Source organism: Lepidochelys kempii, chromosome 13, assembly GCF_965140265.1.
Source record: "Lepidochelys kempii isolate rLepKem1 chromosome 13, rLepKem1.hap2, whole genome shotgun sequence".
In the NCBI taxonomy this organism is placed as follows: domain Eukaryota; kingdom Metazoa; phylum Chordata; order Testudines; family Cheloniidae; genus Lepidochelys; species Lepidochelys kempii.
The window spans coordinates 19,784,164-19,802,214 of record NC_133268.1 but is presented as its reverse complement, the minus strand read 5'-3'; the positions used below and the strand labels follow the sequence as shown (position 1 = coordinate 19,802,214).

The following is an 18,051-nucleotide window of genomic DNA, read 5'->3' as shown; positions in this document are numbered from 1 at the left end:
TCACACCTTTTCTTTCTTCTCTTCTGTCTCTGGAGGTTTACTGCAACTCTGGTTCATTCATATTTCGGATTCTGGGCTGAGACAACATCCTCAGAGTTAAAAATAATGTAAGATAGATGGGGGGAACTAGGACAGAGCGTTCTGGTTCTTCAACTCTCCTGTAATTAGGTAGGGATACTGAGCAAACCATTTATAATATGTCACGTTTGTCATGGAAGAGGACATTTAACCCAAGGACATGGATCACTTTTACCTCTTAGCATTGGTGATCCCGGGTCCAGAAAATCCTTATCCTGAAATGGGGAACTGGAGGGTTCTTGGAAAGACAGCAAGAGAGCCCATGGAAGGCACTGGAATGTTTATTTCATAGTGCCAGGGACTTCTTAGTTTGTGAACTTTTCAGATTGTTGGACTGGACAACATGGCTGCAGGTTTGAATCCATACATCTTCATGTATTAGTATCCGGTTAGGCATTTTCCCCTCATTATGGGAAATAAGTATTACAACACAATGGGCTATAAATTTTGGGGTAATGACTTTTTGAATAGGCTCCAAATGAGATCAGAGCCCCATTGTGCTATAGGGGCTTACTATTAAAAGAGACAAGACAGACAAAGGGTGGGAGAGGAAACCTCCACAGACGAGAAGTGATTTACCCACTGTTGCACAGCAGGTCAGTGGTAGAGCCAGGAACAGAACCTACACTTTCCACTAGATCATACTGTCCTAAAGGTCCTCTCCTGTGGGCCTCCATCTTGTCCCTCCTCTTGTCTAATATGTATATGGGACCATTAGTAAGGACAGTAAAGAGACAGACTTCTGTGTTGTCAGTATACCAGGGACACCTGGTCTTATCTAATCCCACTAGAGCCATTGAATGCTTTACCCCATGATTGGTAGAGGCTAGCATAGGAATGCTAGATGGCTAAAGCTAGATAATCAAAAGTGATGCCCCCAGGATGGGGGAAGACTGGAAGACCTGATGAGGTTTATATATGCTCCTTTAACTGAGTTAATGTATCCACCAGCTTAAGAACATAAGAACAACCATACTAGGTTAGACCAATGGTGCATCTAGTCCAGTATACTGTCTTCTGGCAGCGACCAGTGCCAGATGCTTCAGAGGAAATGATCAAAGCAGGATAATTTCAAGTGATCCATCCTCTGGCGTCCAGTCCAAGCTGCATCCCTGACCATCTTGGCTAATAGCCATTGATGCACCTATCCTCCATGAACTTCTCTAATTCTTTTTGAATCCAGTTATGCTTTTGGCCTTCATGACATCCCCTGGCAATGAGTTCCACAGGTTGACTTGCTTTTGTGCTTTTCGTTGTGTAAAGAAGTACTTCCTTATATTTGTTTTAAACCTGCTGCCTATTAATTTCATCGGGTGACCCATAGTTCATGTGATACGTGAAGGGGTAAATAACACTTCCCTATTCCCTTTCTCCACACCATTCATGATTTTATAGACCTTTATCATCTCCCCCCTTAGTCGTCTCTTTTCCAAGCTGTATGTATTAGCTAATCATAAAACCATGTTGACCAGGTCAGTTTTTTGTCTCTGCTTATCTCTGGGCAAGAGATTATGACCATTTCATTCAGATGCAGGTCTTGCTACTGTGAACTGATCCATTGTCACCTCACAATTAGACTGCTGCTGTGTGTTCCCCAAGGGTCAGGTACTCCATGTTCTTGCATTGGCTGGCTGTCAGTTTCTGAGCAGAGTTAAGGTGTTGTTCAAATGACCTGAGGCCTCCCTGTATGAGAGATGCATCTCTCCTCGTACCACCTTGCTGAAGCTGAGATCAACAGAAGCACCACAGCCCCTTATTTTAAAAGAGATGGAGCTCCCTGCAGTGTGTTCTCTCTGAGCGGCCCTGAATTAATTCCACTCCTCCAGGTGTATGTGTGCTCAGACACACAATACAAAATCGTCCAAATCTACTGGCCTTTAGGGCACACTGCAATTCCTACCTCGTTCCTCAGGCTTTGGAGAAGGCGGTGCTGAGAGCTGGGCTTGTGCACTAAGGTTTGGGATCTGTGGCTGAGGTGTGGTTTGTGGAGAGACTGCTCTGTGCCATTTTGTGCATTACTTGCCTTGCTCATTTTACTATGTGGCAACAGCACCCAGGGTTCTGAAAAGGTACAATTTACTGTTTTATATAAATTAAGACATTTGGACCGTCACTTAAGCTGAAGAAGCTACTGGCCTTGCAGGTCTTCTGTGGCAGCTGTGAAGCATTTAATGTTTTCTCCTCTGTCCCAAAGGGATCACTAAACTAATTTAAAAATAAAACACACACATTTGTACCTCTCTATACTGTTCAGCAACCAGCACTGTAATTATAGCAGTGCTTCTCCTTATCTACATGGTAATTTTATTGAATCAAGACTCTTCTCTGCAAGGGGTGTCAGCTTTGGGGGAAAAAATCAATTATTGTGTTCCATTAAAAAAAGTAAAAAATCAGCACCAGCCTCCATACGAAGCTGTTTGGATCGTGCTGTCACAAACAAGTTACATGGAAACGTGGAAAGAATTCTGACGTGCATAAATCTGGTTAATAAATAATTTCCATTAAATACTTAGAAATAAAATTTGTCATTTTTGTTCAAGAATTTCAGTTTTTTAAATTTTGTGATTGAAAACCCTCAAACAAGAGGGGTTTTTAAAAAAGTCTTCTGAAAACTTACGATTTTTTTTTTCATTTTGGCGGGCACCCACTTCTTTAAACTTTGCTACCTTTTCCCTGTGAAAGGAAGTAAGAGAGTGGCTTTTCCTGCCAAAATGAATTTTTGTAAAACTTCTAAACTTTCCATTTTGAATTTTTTCACTGAAAAATGAAAAATTCCAATCACAATGAAGCTTTTTACACACACACACTCTCTCTCTCTCTCTCTCTCAATTTGGTTGAAAAGGCATGTTCCATCTAGAAAGGTTACTGGAAAATTTTCCAAGTAGCTTTTTAAAAAGGCTTATGATGTCACAGGAATTATTCACACAAGCCTCAAAAATGGACCAGTACCTTTTTCAGATTTTATAATAGAAAGAAAAAAATACCTAGATGGTTTATTGATCCCAAGCCTAATTTGCAGTCCAGTAGGAATAGCCTGCTGGTAGGCTCCATTGCTCAGAAATCCCAACTCCATTGGTGTTGGCCATCTAAGGAATAAAAAGTGTCTTCAATCATCCTAAATGTTTTTTTGGTTTCATGTTCAGTGTCATCCTCTCCTTGAAAGAGGAGTGCCTTTAGCACCCTCTGTAGCAAAATGGGTGTTTGATCCTCCACCTGCTGATATTTGTCCCACAGTGTTACACTACAGTATTTCCCCTCTAGATCACTGGTTCAAATCCAACCCTACTCAGAAATTATTCTCCAGTGACTCATTAGTGGAGTGTTTGACATGAGTTTGTCTTAGCCCAGTTTGCAGCAGATGGTTTTCCTTATTGCAGATGCCTCCCTATAACTGGCACCCCCATTAACTTTTCAGCAATAAGACCAAGTATTACATGGCTACAGAGAATCCACTCCTCTCATTCCCCTAAAGTAGTTCCCTTGAATCTAGGAAGGCAAGATGCATTGGGAAGGGTGATAGGGTAGGGGCCTGTATAAGTGTGGTTACAGCTTGATTTAATAACAAACCGCAGCTCACGTCTCCTCAGAGAGGAAAACTCCTCCTGCTCTAATAATGCTAGTGGGGAAAAAGGGCCTGTGTTTGGAACACCGCATACCTAGAAATTTTCCCTAAAAGCTAGTGCTTGTGGTCTTCCTACTTATATAAGTGTCTGAGAAAGAGCTAGAGCTATTGCTCCTCCCAGAACACACCTGCTTCTGGAGTGAAGTTATAAAAGGCCAGCTGCTCCCATTTTAGAGTGGGTACCTCAGTAGAGCAGAGGTAAGGCAGGTTCAGTAGAAGAGAGTGATAGAACTGTGTCCCACTTCCCACCACCTACAGGGGAAGAAGGGAAAAGGAAGGTTGAGTTTGGTTTAGCTTCAGTGAGACTCTTTAAAATAGACACGTTGTTTTACAAACCTCAGCTTAAATGAGCCAGAATGAGGACATTGTTCCTTATGCTGCTCATGTTCAGTAGATAACGAAAATTTCAGTCTCCAGGGTCCTCAGCCAGCCGGCACCTTCTACCAGTGTCTTAAAAAAAAATTATCTACACAGTTTTTTGTTTCGTTTTATTTTTTTTTAAAGGGGCGGGGGGAGACTGTTCTGAGCTCTGTGAATGAGAGAGTTAGAGTCTCTTCCTGAGCTGCATCTCTAGGAGTGGGGCAGAGATGACTTAAGCCCTCCCTGTTTCAGGCTGTTGGGGGAGCCAAGACAGCCCTGCAGGAGGACTACTCTAAGTTAGGGTAGGTAACCTCTCTAGCGCTGCCTATGGCTTGAATGGCTGTAGCCCTTTGTACTCCAATCCTGCTTCAACCTGTCTCTGCAGGGGGCCAATGTAGAGACTGTGCTGGGGAATTTCCCCACAGGCTGTTTACAGTCCCTATAGCGCAGTGTGTGGTAGGGTGACCAGATGTCCCGATTTTATAGGGACAGCCCCAATATTTGGGGCTTTGTCTTATATAGGCGCCTATTACCCCCCATCCCTGTCCCGATTTTTCACAGTGCTGTCTGGTCACCCTAGTGTGTAGTGAGTAGAACATGGGGTGGAATCCCTCCTTCAACACTTACTGATAACTGCAAACATAGCTAGGGTCTAACAGAGTGATTTATGGCCAATTTAAGGTTTGCAGTTTGAAAATTGCTTCTTTAATTAGTTTCAGCCCCCACAAGAAATATTATATAGATTGTTCTCTATAGTGTAGATACATTTAATTTAAGGAGATTTAAAGAATAATGACTCAAAATATTTCTTCTGTCCTATGCCAAGATTTCATTTAAAGTTTAAAAGAAAGTGTGTCCTTAGATGGGGGTTTGTGGCTGAAACCAGGACTCTGAAGTGAACTAGCTGATGAGTAGTGCTCCTATATATCCCCTGCCATTTTCTATTGCTTCTAGGGGATTATGTAGGCAGAGATGATAATCAATCTTAGTCCCACTTGCTTCTGGGCACAGTGCAAAATGCCCTCTCTCTTCAGGTGCTGTAATTCACAGCCCACTAGGATGTAGACATGTGAAATGCTTCTCAATTGTGTCAGCTCTCCCAAGTGTAGGGAGATGGGGGGGGGTCAGCTGGTTAACTGCAATCAGAAACGACAATATTTTTGCTAAGAAGCAGCATTCACTTCTGAACAGAACATTACTTGCTGCAAACACAAATAAATACTCCAAATTCTCTAAAAAGGCCTGCTTGGTATGCTTCGTACAGACAAATTGACTTGTGCATTCCATGTGGATGGCAGGCTGTCACAAGTGTTGGCTATTCATGCCACTCTGTAGAGATTTTTTTTTCCTCGCTTTTGGATTTGAACAAAGGGATTGTTTTGTTAATCTCAGAATGGATTCATAATGAAATGCCTCCTGGCAAATGGTCTGCTGGGGATTCAGCTCAGCATCTGAATAAGCAGAAAAGAAAACCATTTAAACAACAGCATTTATAAATGGAGAAGCTGGCGTTCAAGTTTTCTTCTCAGAGAAGCCTTTGAAAATAAGACTTTTATTTGGCAGAGTAGCGAGAGGTGACCGGCAATTCAGCTTAATCACTCGTTAGCTTCTGAGCTGAGATTTGCAATACCTGCTTCATTGTGCTCTTGTCAGTCTAGTCACTAAAGGTAAACGGTAGTGCCCAAGGAGCCTTCACTCCCACCCACTGTCTGCCCCAGGATTTGATTCCTTTCTGAGATATTCACTGGCTGCACAATGCTCCCCCTTGCCTATTTTCACCCACAGGGCTACCCCAAATCCCCAGCCCTCTTACCAACTCAAGGCAAACCTGCTAAATGTGGAAGTGAGCAAAAATGCATCCATATTTTTCTGTTTATTAAAAAAAAATTGAATGAATTTAGTGCCTGTGGAAGTAAAGGGGGATTTACTGCACCTTGTTTGAGTTAAGAGTGCAGGCAGGTTCTGAACAAACTCCTGCCTTCAGTTCTGCCAGTGCACCTCAGTCCTGACCTTCCAGCCCAGTCTTGCTCTATTGACATCCCTGAGTGCTGACCTGTAACGCCCTCTGCTATCACAGGGCAGGTCTACACTACGGGGCTAAGTCGATCTAAGTTAAGCAACTCCAGCTACGTGAATAAGGTAGCTGGAATCAATGTACCTTAGGTCGACTTATTGCGGTGTCTGCACCACGCTGGGTCAACAGGAGAAACTCTCCTGTCGACTTACCTTATGCTTCTCGTTCTGGTGGAGTATTGGAGTCAACAGGAGAGACCTGCTAAATCGACCCCCGGTGGATTGATCGCCACGCGTCAATCCCTCAGTAAGTGGAGACAAGCCCTTGGTCTTGCTGCTCTGATTCAGCTGTGCTGGTGCACCTCAGTCTTGACCTGGAGCACCCTCTCCAAGCCTCAGACCTCTCTTAGAGTATGTAAAATGTTTGTCAAGTAGTTTTGCAGTGGGAAGAAATGGGACTTAGGAGCAAGGCCAAAGCTGATTTTCACTTGCAACCAAAGCCAAAACGTGAACACTGAGAGATAAAAGCTAATTAATGTGTTCCACGGGGGGCTCGATTGTGCAGTGGGATAGTGTTTTAGTTCTGTCTGTATGTAAACTGTGCATATTAACAGGCTCTGTGCTTTGAAGCAATAGATTAACTTAAAAGCAAAGCTAATCAGTTTTAAATTCAGTCGATTTCTACTCCCAACCTTGAATTGATGCCAGTTAATTTAAAAGGCCTGGAAGGCACCACTCAGACACTTCTACCCACATTGCGTTAGTTTCCTCCTGTGCCAGGAGAGTTCAAGCCAAATGGACCAAGCGTGAGAAAAATTGAGTGATGAATATAGGGGATAATTTTTAAAGTGAGAAACTGGAAGAGAGAAAGATGGTAACAAAGCAACTGTGGGAGGGGAGAAGAAGTGAGAAGAGAAGAGGTGACGGGGATAAAAGGGAAACAGGAGGACTGAAAGTGTCAGGAAGATCTGCTGAATAAATAGAGAAGCCATCATCTCTTGGAGTGTAATTGTGCCCGATAGCAATAATAGCATAATCCTGTCCTTACATGAATTGCTGTACAATTCTCAGTGGATTTTTAGGATTTTGTGTCCTCTGCACATGGAGAAATCTGTCAGTAGCACCGAGACAAGAGCTTTGCAGACCTGTGCTTTGCATTGACACACAAGATAATGTGAGCCATGCAAGACCGGGCCTGCTTGTGGGGCCAGTGCGGGGTGGAAGAAGGTGGAGGAGAAAGTGAGAGAAGCACCACCATTTTTCTTACCAATATTGAGACAAAAGCAATTCCGAAAGGCAATCAGCATTGCCAATCTTGTTGCACCATTCTTGAGAAGAGCTGGTTTTTATTGGAGTTGACAGCTGCAAATACATTGAAGAGAGAGAATGCTCAGAAGTGTCCGATCATCTGTGCGCTGCTTTATCCAGGCAGCCACTTTCACTCCCTCTAGTCCACTGCTGGACTGTTTGGCATGTACAGTGCTCTGTGCACAAGATATTTACCAGCTGATGAGGAAGAATGTCTTGCCCAGGCAAAGCAGTTCATCTTTCCAAACCAGAATCTGTTTTTTAGCAACATGTTGCACTGGCAACTTTATTGCTTCATTGGAAAAGGTGCAGAGAGTAAATCTTCCACAGACGTGGCAGGAAAGATCAAAGCTCACTGTACTCGTTCCAGAGAGCACTAACAAATAAATGAAGACAAATTATTTTGCCAGGCAACATCCCCATCCAAGTGGTATCATTACACTCCTCATTTTACAGGTCTTTCAAAGGAGCTTTTAGCACTCCTACCTTTCGGATACAGTACTTGGGCTCAGGGAGTACTGGTTGAGAGCCCTTTCAGACCCCATCCATGCTGCTCCTTTATTGGCCAGTGGGAGTCGCTGCTGGGTGACTGTTTGCGAAGAGCTTTGCACATGTAAAGATGAAACATAACAATAATAAATGTTTAGCACTTGTTATTTCTCTTCCACCTTCTCACGCAGAATGTGCTGTTTCTCCATGATGCGTCTGTGGCATTTCTTATAAAGAGGACTGTGGTCAATTGTTCTCCCTGTACAGCAAGGGTAGGACAAGAAGTAATTGGCTTAGTTTGTAGCAAGGGAGATTTTGGTTGGATATTAGGAGAAATTTTCTAACTTATATGGTTAGTTAAGCACTAGAACAATTTACCTGAGGAGGTTGTAGAAGCCCCAGCCTTGGTGATTTTTCAAAATGGGTTAGACAAACACTGATCAGGGTTGGTCAAGGAATGCGTGGTTAATCCTGCCTCGGCACAGAGGGCTGCACTAGATGACCTCTTGAGGTCCCTTCCAGCCCTACATTTCTATTGTTTTTTCCACAGGGCAAGTTCTCTTGAGCAGGTATCAAATATCATGGAGAACACCTGTAGGAAGGCACCCTGGTCAGTTAGTATTGGGCTGTTGCACGCCGTTGCACGCCCTGTCCAACGATTCCCACGACAAGAGACTGATGATGCGGCCCCTGGAGAAGTACGCTCCGAAGCAAAGCAGGAGTAGCAGGGAGCACAGTTCAGGGTGCGATGCTGAAAGCCGCCCCTGAAGCACAGCGTTCTTAGAAAGGAGCTGGTCCGTTCATGTCTGTCGCGACAGGTTCTCGGCTGCCAGCTGTGTCACTTGGGCCCACAGCTCCTGGTGATCTGCCTGGAGGTGGATAACCCACTCTTGAGATCCCAGCGCCCCATGGGACAGAGAGAGGTCCCAACTGATCCATTCCTACTCCTGCTGGGATCCGGGGCTGGGGGGGGGTTGTGCAAATTGTCTGGGTCTGTGGAAGAGGGGTACCAGTGACCAGGACGTGGGTGGTCCGGCTGGGTGGTCAGCATTATATTCAGGAGCCAGAGGCAATGGGCATGTCTGAAGTCAAGAGCCAGGTGTCAGAGCTGAAGCCAAGGGTCAGTGCGGAGTCAGAAGCCAAAGAGCTATAGCCTTGGGTCAGAGCCGGAGCAGTTGGAAGCCAAGAGAACAGGGCTCAGGGACTGGAACGAGGCTAAGGGCAGGAATTGGAAGCAGGGGCAGGGTCGAAGTCAGGGACCAGGGACGCAGTAGGAAGTCAGGTAGCGGATGGCAGGGTCTGTAGCAGTAGCAGCAAGCCAGCATCCACTTTGCTGCACAGAAAACTTCCCGTGTCTTTCTGGTTTAAATAATGCACCCGGCCCAATCATGGACTCTGAGGCTCCTCTAATCAAGTCCCTGTGGGTGGTACCTTTAGCGCAGTCTAAGGCCTCAGGGCTCCCAGGTGGTGGTGTGGATGCAGCAATGGCCCGGAGGCCTGGGTTCAGGACCTGCAGACTCTCACAGTCCTTTGCAAACTGCCTTTGTTCTCCTCCCCATCCCTTCCCCTGCTCCTGAGTCACACATTTAACTGGACAGCCAAGGAGATGCGGCAGGCACCTCAGGACGCCAGCAGATGCGTGGCTGTGTGTTTTCTGCTGCAGCAGAATGTATCCAGTGCCAGCTGGAAGTGAGAGACAATCTCCAACACGGTGCTGGAGCGTGTCCTGCATTCCCTGTTTATTTTGCTCTCTTTTGCTGTATGGCAAACCTTCGCACTGGACCAGAAAAATCTGTGAGACAAGGCACTGCACTGTGCCAGGCAGGTGCCTTGGGATGCCAAATGCTTGCCCACACCACAAGCCTCTATTAGTGTGTTGTTAACCGCAGGTATATGGTAATTTGAGTGTTCATTCCCGGGCCATCTCCAGTTACAGTGGGAAAATCAAATGATCTTGAGACCAGATATTTCATGGTTAGGCACTTGAATGTTTTTCAGTGCTGGTTTACGATTATTGACTCAGGTTGATTTTATGAGAAAAGAACTGAATATGCGACTAAGCAATGGAGGAAGGATCTGAGTATTTTGAGGGTGTCTGCATAGCAAGGAGGGAGGGGCATTGTTGAGGATGGTAGAAAGGGTATAGCGAGAGGAAACAAAATGAAATTAAGGGGGAAATTAGGCTATCAGGACGGATAACATTACAGTGAAGGAGGGGTGTTCTAGGCTGTGGACATTTAGAACAAGGCTGGAGAAAACACTAAAAAATACACCATTGGGAATAATCCTGCAGTAGCTGGGACTGGATTAGGCCATCTCATTGGGCTTTTCCTTCACTGAAGTCGATGATTAATATTTGTTTTGGCTGAAGTTTTTGACTTGGATAGCAGTTGTTTTAAATTGTTTGTTTGACTTTCTGATTCATATGATGGGCCTCTCACATTGCTCTGGGCACACAAACAATACAAACTGTATTTAATGTTAACCAAAACATACAAATGCTGTCTGATGCTTGCATACAGTACTGTACTTGTGGGCAGCAGCTGGTACCGAATGCTTTTGGTCCTAAATATTTACTCAGTTGGAAACCTCAGGGTATTGCAGAGAAAGGGGGCTTTTTAGCTAAGTTAATGGCAGATGCTCTGTGCTAGTGTTAACCTACCAGAGTTAATTTCAAATGGAGCATAGGGCAGGGACCCTGCTAATAGGCCAGCAATTTCTGGGAAATGCCCATTCACATAGAGAACCGAAGAAAACCATTCCCAGGCCAAGCAGCTTGCTATACACATAGGAAAGAATAGCACAATACTTTCCATGTGTACAGACTGAGCTCCCAGAGCTGCTGAAGTGGCTGTGAGGGCCTCATCCTCTTCCATGTTTTGAGAACTCTCTGACGTTGTGTTGAACCGGTTCATTTTGCATACAGAAGCACTCTTCATAAAGTTGTGGTGCTTCTGGAAGTGATGCCACTTAGCAATGGTCAGCTCTCTCAGGGTATTTTGAATACTTGCAAGCATTTTGGTCGCACCTAGCAAAATGAGGCCCTGAGCTGGTAGAGGACATTGGACGCTGCCATCGTTCAGTGTTCAATAGGAATACCAAAGCAGTCTGGTGGGTCACATGTCTGCCACGTGAGTGTTAACACCAGCTCATTCTTATACAGGTTTATGGGTGGGCACCTTTAAAAAGATTCCCACATCCCAACTCATTCAGAGAACTTGCAGCCGACATCGATATTTCAGGATAAGCATTGTGTGTAGGCTGAAACTTGTCAGCTACCTAACAGCAGCGAAAGCAATTAATGTTAATGGTGTTCATTATATATTCATTAGATAACATAATTCATTCTGAGAAACGCAGACTGCTAAAGAGAAGGATGCAAATAGCAGCTGTTAATTTCAAAGTCTTTGAAGATTAACCCCCCAAGGGAAAAATAATCTGTGACACCAAATTCTGATTCCCACCCGACTCGAGCTGAGGGCATGTGTGAATGTAGTAGCCCTTACTGTGGGCTTTTCAGCTGTTTAAAGCCCCTCTGAGTGGCCTGCATTGGGAAACCATTTTGGAGATGCCTTTACAGTCCCTTATTGCTCTCTCATTCAGAGTGTTCCTAGTACTGTCCAGCCCCTTCTCTCCCCTCTGATCCTTCTGTTACTGTCCTGGCACTATGATTCCTCGGCATTCCTCACAACTTGAAACAATGGGGCAGATTTTCAAACACATTAGGTCCACAATTTAGTACCTAATCTCTGCTCATAATTGTACAGTGTGCATACTAATTGGGCAAGTCCACACACAGTTTGACTGTGTGTCTATGTCTGTGTATGCGCATGCACACATGCTATTATCTGATTTGCATGCTCAAAGTAGGCTAGCAATTACATTTGCACTTTGAATGCCCAACTGGGTATCTAGCTTGTTTGAACCTCAGGCCCGTTATGAACAAAGGTGAGAGCTACAGGCTTGAGTGCAACAAAATATGAAAAGAATGAAGTGCAGGGTGATTTCTGGATTCCAAGAGTAATTCCCTGAAAGGCCTTCCTTTGGTTCTATTTGATGTCTCTCTTGTTTTTAGACGGGGATGGCCGGAGACTCAAAGGCGCTATCCAGCGGAGCACAGAAACTGGTCTGGCTGTCGAAATGCCAAGCCGGACGGTCCGTCAAGCCAGCCATGAATCCATTGAAGACAGTATGAACAGCTATGGATCTGAAGGAAAGTAAGTCAGCAGGGGCCAGCTGGATAATCACTTCTGGAATGCTCCATTCCCCCTAAACCTATTTCTTCTTACATGATAGATGATACATTTGTCTGACTTACACATGCTGTAGGTGCATTGGCAGGGAATTCAGTTACTCTAAGAGTCAGAACAGAGCAGTTCTTTCCCTGCAAGGTTTGCAAATAGTTTTGCTGTTCATACACTTCTTTTAGTATGCTCATGAGTCTGACCTGAAGAGAATACCCATCACTTATTACAGACTTGCCTTTAAAAGAAAACTCTCTGGAGTGGTTATTGTAAATAAGATTACAAGTGTCGATGTTTATAATGTGTTACATTTCTGTTGTCTGTCTTCTCCCACAAATGCCTTGGACGGGAAATGATTGTGTCAAGGGATGGAGGGGATATATCTAGCAAGATAATCTCTAGTAAATAATTAAATACATGTTATACTCTTGGAAGTGTTAACCTTCTGGTGTCTGAGTTATCATTTTCGGGCGATATATTTAGAAACCTTTCTGGGCTGCAGAACAGTGATAGCATGATACGCTGGATTTGGGCCTTGCAGTTTCATGACAGTACAAATCTTGAAGCACAGAAAATACAGACAGGCCAACATTTCGGGGATCTGAGTTGCTTGAAATTCTGATTTTGTTTTTGCATGGTTTGAGGCAATGTGTGGAGATGATCACTTTTTCTATCCAGGGGCCTTCCGAGGGAACCTTTTTGGGCAAACTCTTCTGCAGTAAGAAGGGGGCCATGTTACATCAGATTCAGTGCACGTGGATGCAAGAGCAGTAACTGACTTCACAAGTTCACAGCGTGTAACTAAACTCAGTTTTTGTTCCGTTTAGATGTGCTACTGAAGTCTGAATTGGAATCAAGTATTAACTACCAGCTGTGGCTTCTGTCTGTCCTATCTGTCCATTCATTCATGGCATTCCAAATGAACCCATCACTGAACTGTCTAGGTGCCCATGTAGACCTAAGGCTCTCTAAAATAAATAATAATTAAAACTGTATGATGAGAAAAGTAACTACTTTAAGGCAAAACCAAACTTTCCTTTGATATATGAACAAGGATAACAGTGGGAACACTACACAGATCTGCATCCAGGGCAGAAATAATAATAATTAGGAGCTGTCTCTGAGGCAGAAATCCTGTCACTCCAAAGCTGTGGTGTAGCTTATCTCCTCTGTGAGGACCTGCCTCCAGGGAAATATCCTGCCACACTCACACAGTCCTGCCACTCTGAGTTCTGCCTTCACTCCAAGACTTGGAGGATTAGAGATTAAGCCCTGTTCCTTGGCAATGCAGGCTGAGAATCTGCTTTCCCTGCAGGGCAGGATTCTTTCCTTTCCATTTATGCAGTTTGGCCTCTCTGGCAGGCTGTACAATCCTTTGGGACATCTGTGCAGTATTCCTGCATAGCCATACAGACATGGCCAGGCATTGGTAGAGAAATAGAAGCCTCTTCCAATGAAATTACTGCACCTCGGGAAATGCCGTTGTGCTGTGGTGTGCTGCACTTGCAAAGGTAAATAACACATAACTATAAGCTTGGCATAGGAAAATAAATCCTTTCATGCAACTCCCACGTATTTGTTAAAGCTGCTATAAAATTCCTGTTGTAACCATTTTCTCTCAAATAAGAAGTCAGAATGTTCTAGAGGGCTCTGCCAGGCATGGGACAGCTCTCCCCATACTCCTCTGGAAAGGGTGATAAATGTTTTTTGTATGCTTTTTTTTTTTTTTCCTCAGCTCAGTTAATTGAACTCTTCTAGAATCCCCTCCAGTATCAGCAATTATCCATCAGAAGCATAAGTGACTAGCAAACAGGGTTGAGAGCACGAAGAGCCCATAAAGCTGTACGTGCAAGAAACATGTTGAGATATTGGATTATTTTTAGCATTCTTGTTTTTAACAAAGAAGGGAAGCATTTGGGGAGTTGTTCTGAGAACCAGAAATTTAGACTCTACGTTAAACCAAATCCATTTTTTCCTCTCTCGCAGCCTGCAGAACACAATTACAGCAGGAGAAAAGGAGATTTATGTGACCACGTTAGCTCTGGCAGGGTTTTCTTTTTAGTGCTTGGTTTCTTACTGCTACAGACATAATGAGGACAGAGACCATCTTCGCTTAAGGCCTTTAACAAACCAATTTTTAACAAGATAAGATTGCACCAATATTTCAAGCCCTACATCAATATGCAAATTCCTTCCAGGAGGGATCACGGGTTCTAGGCCCATTCTCCAAAAGTGCTTGCTTTGGGAACTCAGAGTATATTTTCTTATAATCCTCCATGAGACGGAGGACTACCTGGAAGATCTCTTAACGACAGCCTGTTAATCCTCAGTACCTTTCAGTCCGCAGGTGAAGCTCTGGAGTGGGGGTCGGCAACCTATGGCATGTGTGCCAAAGACGGCACGCGAGCCAATTTTTAATGGCATGCTGCTGTCTGCCGGGAACAGCAGCATGCAATTAAAAATCCGGCCCGGCCCACTCTTCTCCGCCCACCGCTCTCTCCTCGCAGGGCAGGCAAGCTTCCCCCTCGCCCCGCCTCTTCCCCCAGCATGCAGGGTTCCTACCCCTCCTTCTCTACCTCCCTGCGGCGGATCAGGTGACAGACCTTGCTACGGAGGGGGAGAGGGAAAAGCAGAGCCGCAGTGCGCTCTCTGCTCCGGGGATGTTGGAGGAGGGGGTGGAATCGGCATATCCCCTCCAGCCCCCTGCCGTGAGCCGCTCAGGGCAGGGGGCTGGGAGCACCCCCCCACCCCCCAGCCCTCTGCCCTGACCCCTGCATCTCCCTCACACACCCCCAGCCCTCTGCCCTGACCCATGAATCCTCCTCACACACACCCAGACCTGTGCCCTGACTCCTGTACCCCCCCACAACCCCAGCCCTGACTCCGGCACTCCCCACACATACCCAGCCCCCTCAGCTCCCTGCCCTGACTCCTGCACCCTCCCCACACATACCCAGCCCCCCCACACCTCATGCCCTGACTCTTGCACCCCCACATCCACATCTCCACCCCCACCTTGAGCACCAAACGGGAGCTCCTGCACACACCCACATTCCCACCTGCACCCCTTGCACCAAATGGGAGCTGCCCAGGTAAGCGCTCCACACCCAAACCTCCTGGCCCCAACCCTGAGCCCCCTCCCTCATTCTAGCTCCTGGCCAGACACTGCACCCCAACCCCCAGCCTGCTCCTTCACCCCCAGCCCTGTTCTCAGTGCACTCCCACCCTCATCTCAGTGCAGACAGAGGAAGAGAATAGGCCAGAACCAGTGAGAAAGTAGGTACCTACTCTATGGCAGGGCCAGGACCCCAGACCGGCAGCCGGCTGAGCAGGGCCGGCAGCCAGGACCCTGGCTGGCAGGAGCCGGCAGATGGAACCCCAGACCGGCAGCGGGCTGAGCCGTCTGGGGTCCCGGCCGCTGGCCCCGCTCAGCCCGCTGCCAGTCTGGGGTTCTGGCTGCCGGCCCCTTGCCAGCCGGGATCCCAGCTGCAGGCCCCGCTCAGCCCGCTGCCAGCCTAGGTGAACAGAACCCCAGGCCGGCAGTGGGCTGAGCGGGCCGGCGGTGTAAGATCAGCATTTTAATTCAATTTTAAATGAAGTTTCTTAAACATTTTGAAAACCTTGTTTACATACAATAATAGTTTAGTTATACAATATATAGACTTAGAGAGAGAGACCTTCTAAAAAACGTTAAAATGCAGTACTGGCATGCGAAACCTTTAAATTAAAGTGAATAAATGAAGACTCTGCACACCACTTCTGAAATGTTGCCGACCTCTGCTCTGGAGTTCTCTTTTTTTCCTGAACGAGGGAACAGAATCTCTGCTCCCAGTAATTGGAGTTATACATGCTTTTAAAAAATGGAGACTCGATTGATGCGCTCATTTCACATATATTTAATTCATTGGGTGTGTGGCTAGCAAGAGTTGTACTCATCTCATTTCAGATCCAATAGAATTACAATGGTAGAATTTTCCTTCGTGTAAAATTCTAAATGACTTAGTTTATAGTGGGGATTAAGTGTGAATATCACTGCGTGTGAAATCCAGATGATTTCATTTAAAGTTGTGTTATATAAGAATACAGTTATTTTAAAGTACTGTTGGGTCTAAAAAAGAGGTGCTTACCAGAGCCTTTATAATGTCAGCATGGCGCTCTTAGTTTCTTTAATCTTTCTTATACAAAAAAACTCACTCACGTAATCTTTTTTTCAGCACGGTAGTTGTGCTGTTACCAGTAGGTACTTTGAAATAACTTTCTTCCTTTCAGACATTTTCAAATACCTATTTTTGAAAATTTCTCTTGAGAGTTACCTGTTTCAGTACGTTCCCAACATACAGTGTCATGAGCAAATGGATCAGAATTTGACTTGTGTGTAGAACTTACAAATAAACATCTGATAGTTTAACAAGGAACAAAGAAATTCAGGTTTGAGCCTGGTTCCTCCATGCCTTATCCTCTGCTCGAGCTCTGTTATACCGGGGTTTTGCTCCCTCTGAACGAAATGAAGTTACATGACATTCAGGAGGCAAACAGGGACTCATAGGTGCTGGAACTAGGGATGCAGAGGGGAGATGGGGGTGCTGCATCAGTCCCTAGCTTGAAGTGGATTCCGTTATAGACAGGGTTTACAGTTTGGTTCAATGGCGATCAGCACCCCCACTATACAAATTGTTCCAGCGCCCCTGCAGGGATTGTTACATAACCCTCTGCCAGCCCTTTTTTTTACATGCTGTGTGAGGAGACGCAGCCCTGGAACAGAAGATTGCTGGTGGCCAGAAGCTATAATGTGTGGTGCTTGTAGGACTTCTTGTTTTTGCTAACTACTGCTGGGATGATTAGGATGCAGGAAACAAAGGTGATTTGCTTGTCTCAGAAGAGCTCAGCAGGTGATGACTAGTGAAGGCGCAGAAGAGTGATTGTGTAATATGTGAGGAAATTAGCAAGCCTGTCCAGCAACTCTGGACAGTATGTATAATTACAGGGAAACCCATCCCAAGCAACCACTCAAGGAACTGGAAAATTTCAGTTGCTTAATAGATGTAATTTTGTAATGTAGTCCGAGTAGATTTGAATCCAGGACGTTTGAGGATACTTTGTGGTGGGATACTAGGAGCTTGCCTAATAAGGTGCGGGTGGGAGAGGTCTCTTGTGCAGGTTTCACTGAAGAACTTTTTGATAACGTTGTTAACATGGCCAAAAATCATACAATCATACAAGGAACTTGCAATACCAATGGAGAACACCATGTTACAGAAAACTAGCTGGTAGGTCGTGCTGCTAGAAAGTTTTGCTGCAGAAAGTACTAGGGTAGCTGGTGGGGAGGGGGCTATGGACCAGAGCTATGACTGCATCAGCAGAGCTTGCAGAAGAGCTGGTGTAGGGCTCAAATAGCAAAGAATGTTGCGTAGCTGAATAGAGATGACTAAACAGAGCTGTGTCATTACTTCACGACACTATGGTGGTGGGTTTTATAGAGAACCTTAAGACAGATAGGTGAAGTGAAGGTTCCCAGGGAAGAAACAGGATTCATGCTGCCTAACTGGACATGTTCCAAAGTACTATTCTCTTGTAGCAATTCAGGAATGCTAATGACTAATAATGTCCACTGTGTACTGTCAACACTGAAAATGAGAGAGTTTGGGTTAAATATACTACGACCTAAACAAAGAAATTCTGCATCCTGCTGAGCTGACAGATATTCAGCTGGCCACTAAACTAGACAGATTATGAAATCTGAATGCTGGGAGGCCTTAAAAATGAGCTAGATTATTACACAGAACCATGGACATAGTTTGGTGGGAGCAGGGGGGTGTTGCCCCCCACAAAACTGCAAGCCTTGGCCAGGCGTGGAATTTGCCTCCCCAGCGCATAGCCCCAGTGACCTGACTGGAGCTGCCCCGTCAAATATAGAAATCAAACTATGCCTGTGGACAG

General features: G+C 45.3%; 1 protein-coding gene across 3 annotated transcripts in view; it reads left to right on the top strand.

The window, feature by feature from the left end:
* The window catches only part of RIMS4 (regulating synaptic membrane exocytosis 4), an 89,904-nt gene that overhangs the window by 46,874 nt on the left and 24,979 nt on the right, over positions 1-18,051 (top strand). For all 3 annotated transcript variants that reach the window (XM_073309642.1, XM_073309641.1, XM_073309643.1), the window contains exon 2: positions 11,946-12,087. In XM_073309642.1, the coding sequence (XP_073165743.1) occupies positions 11,946-12,087 (142 nt within the window). The remainder of the gene's footprint in view (positions 1-11,945; positions 12,088-18,051) is intronic.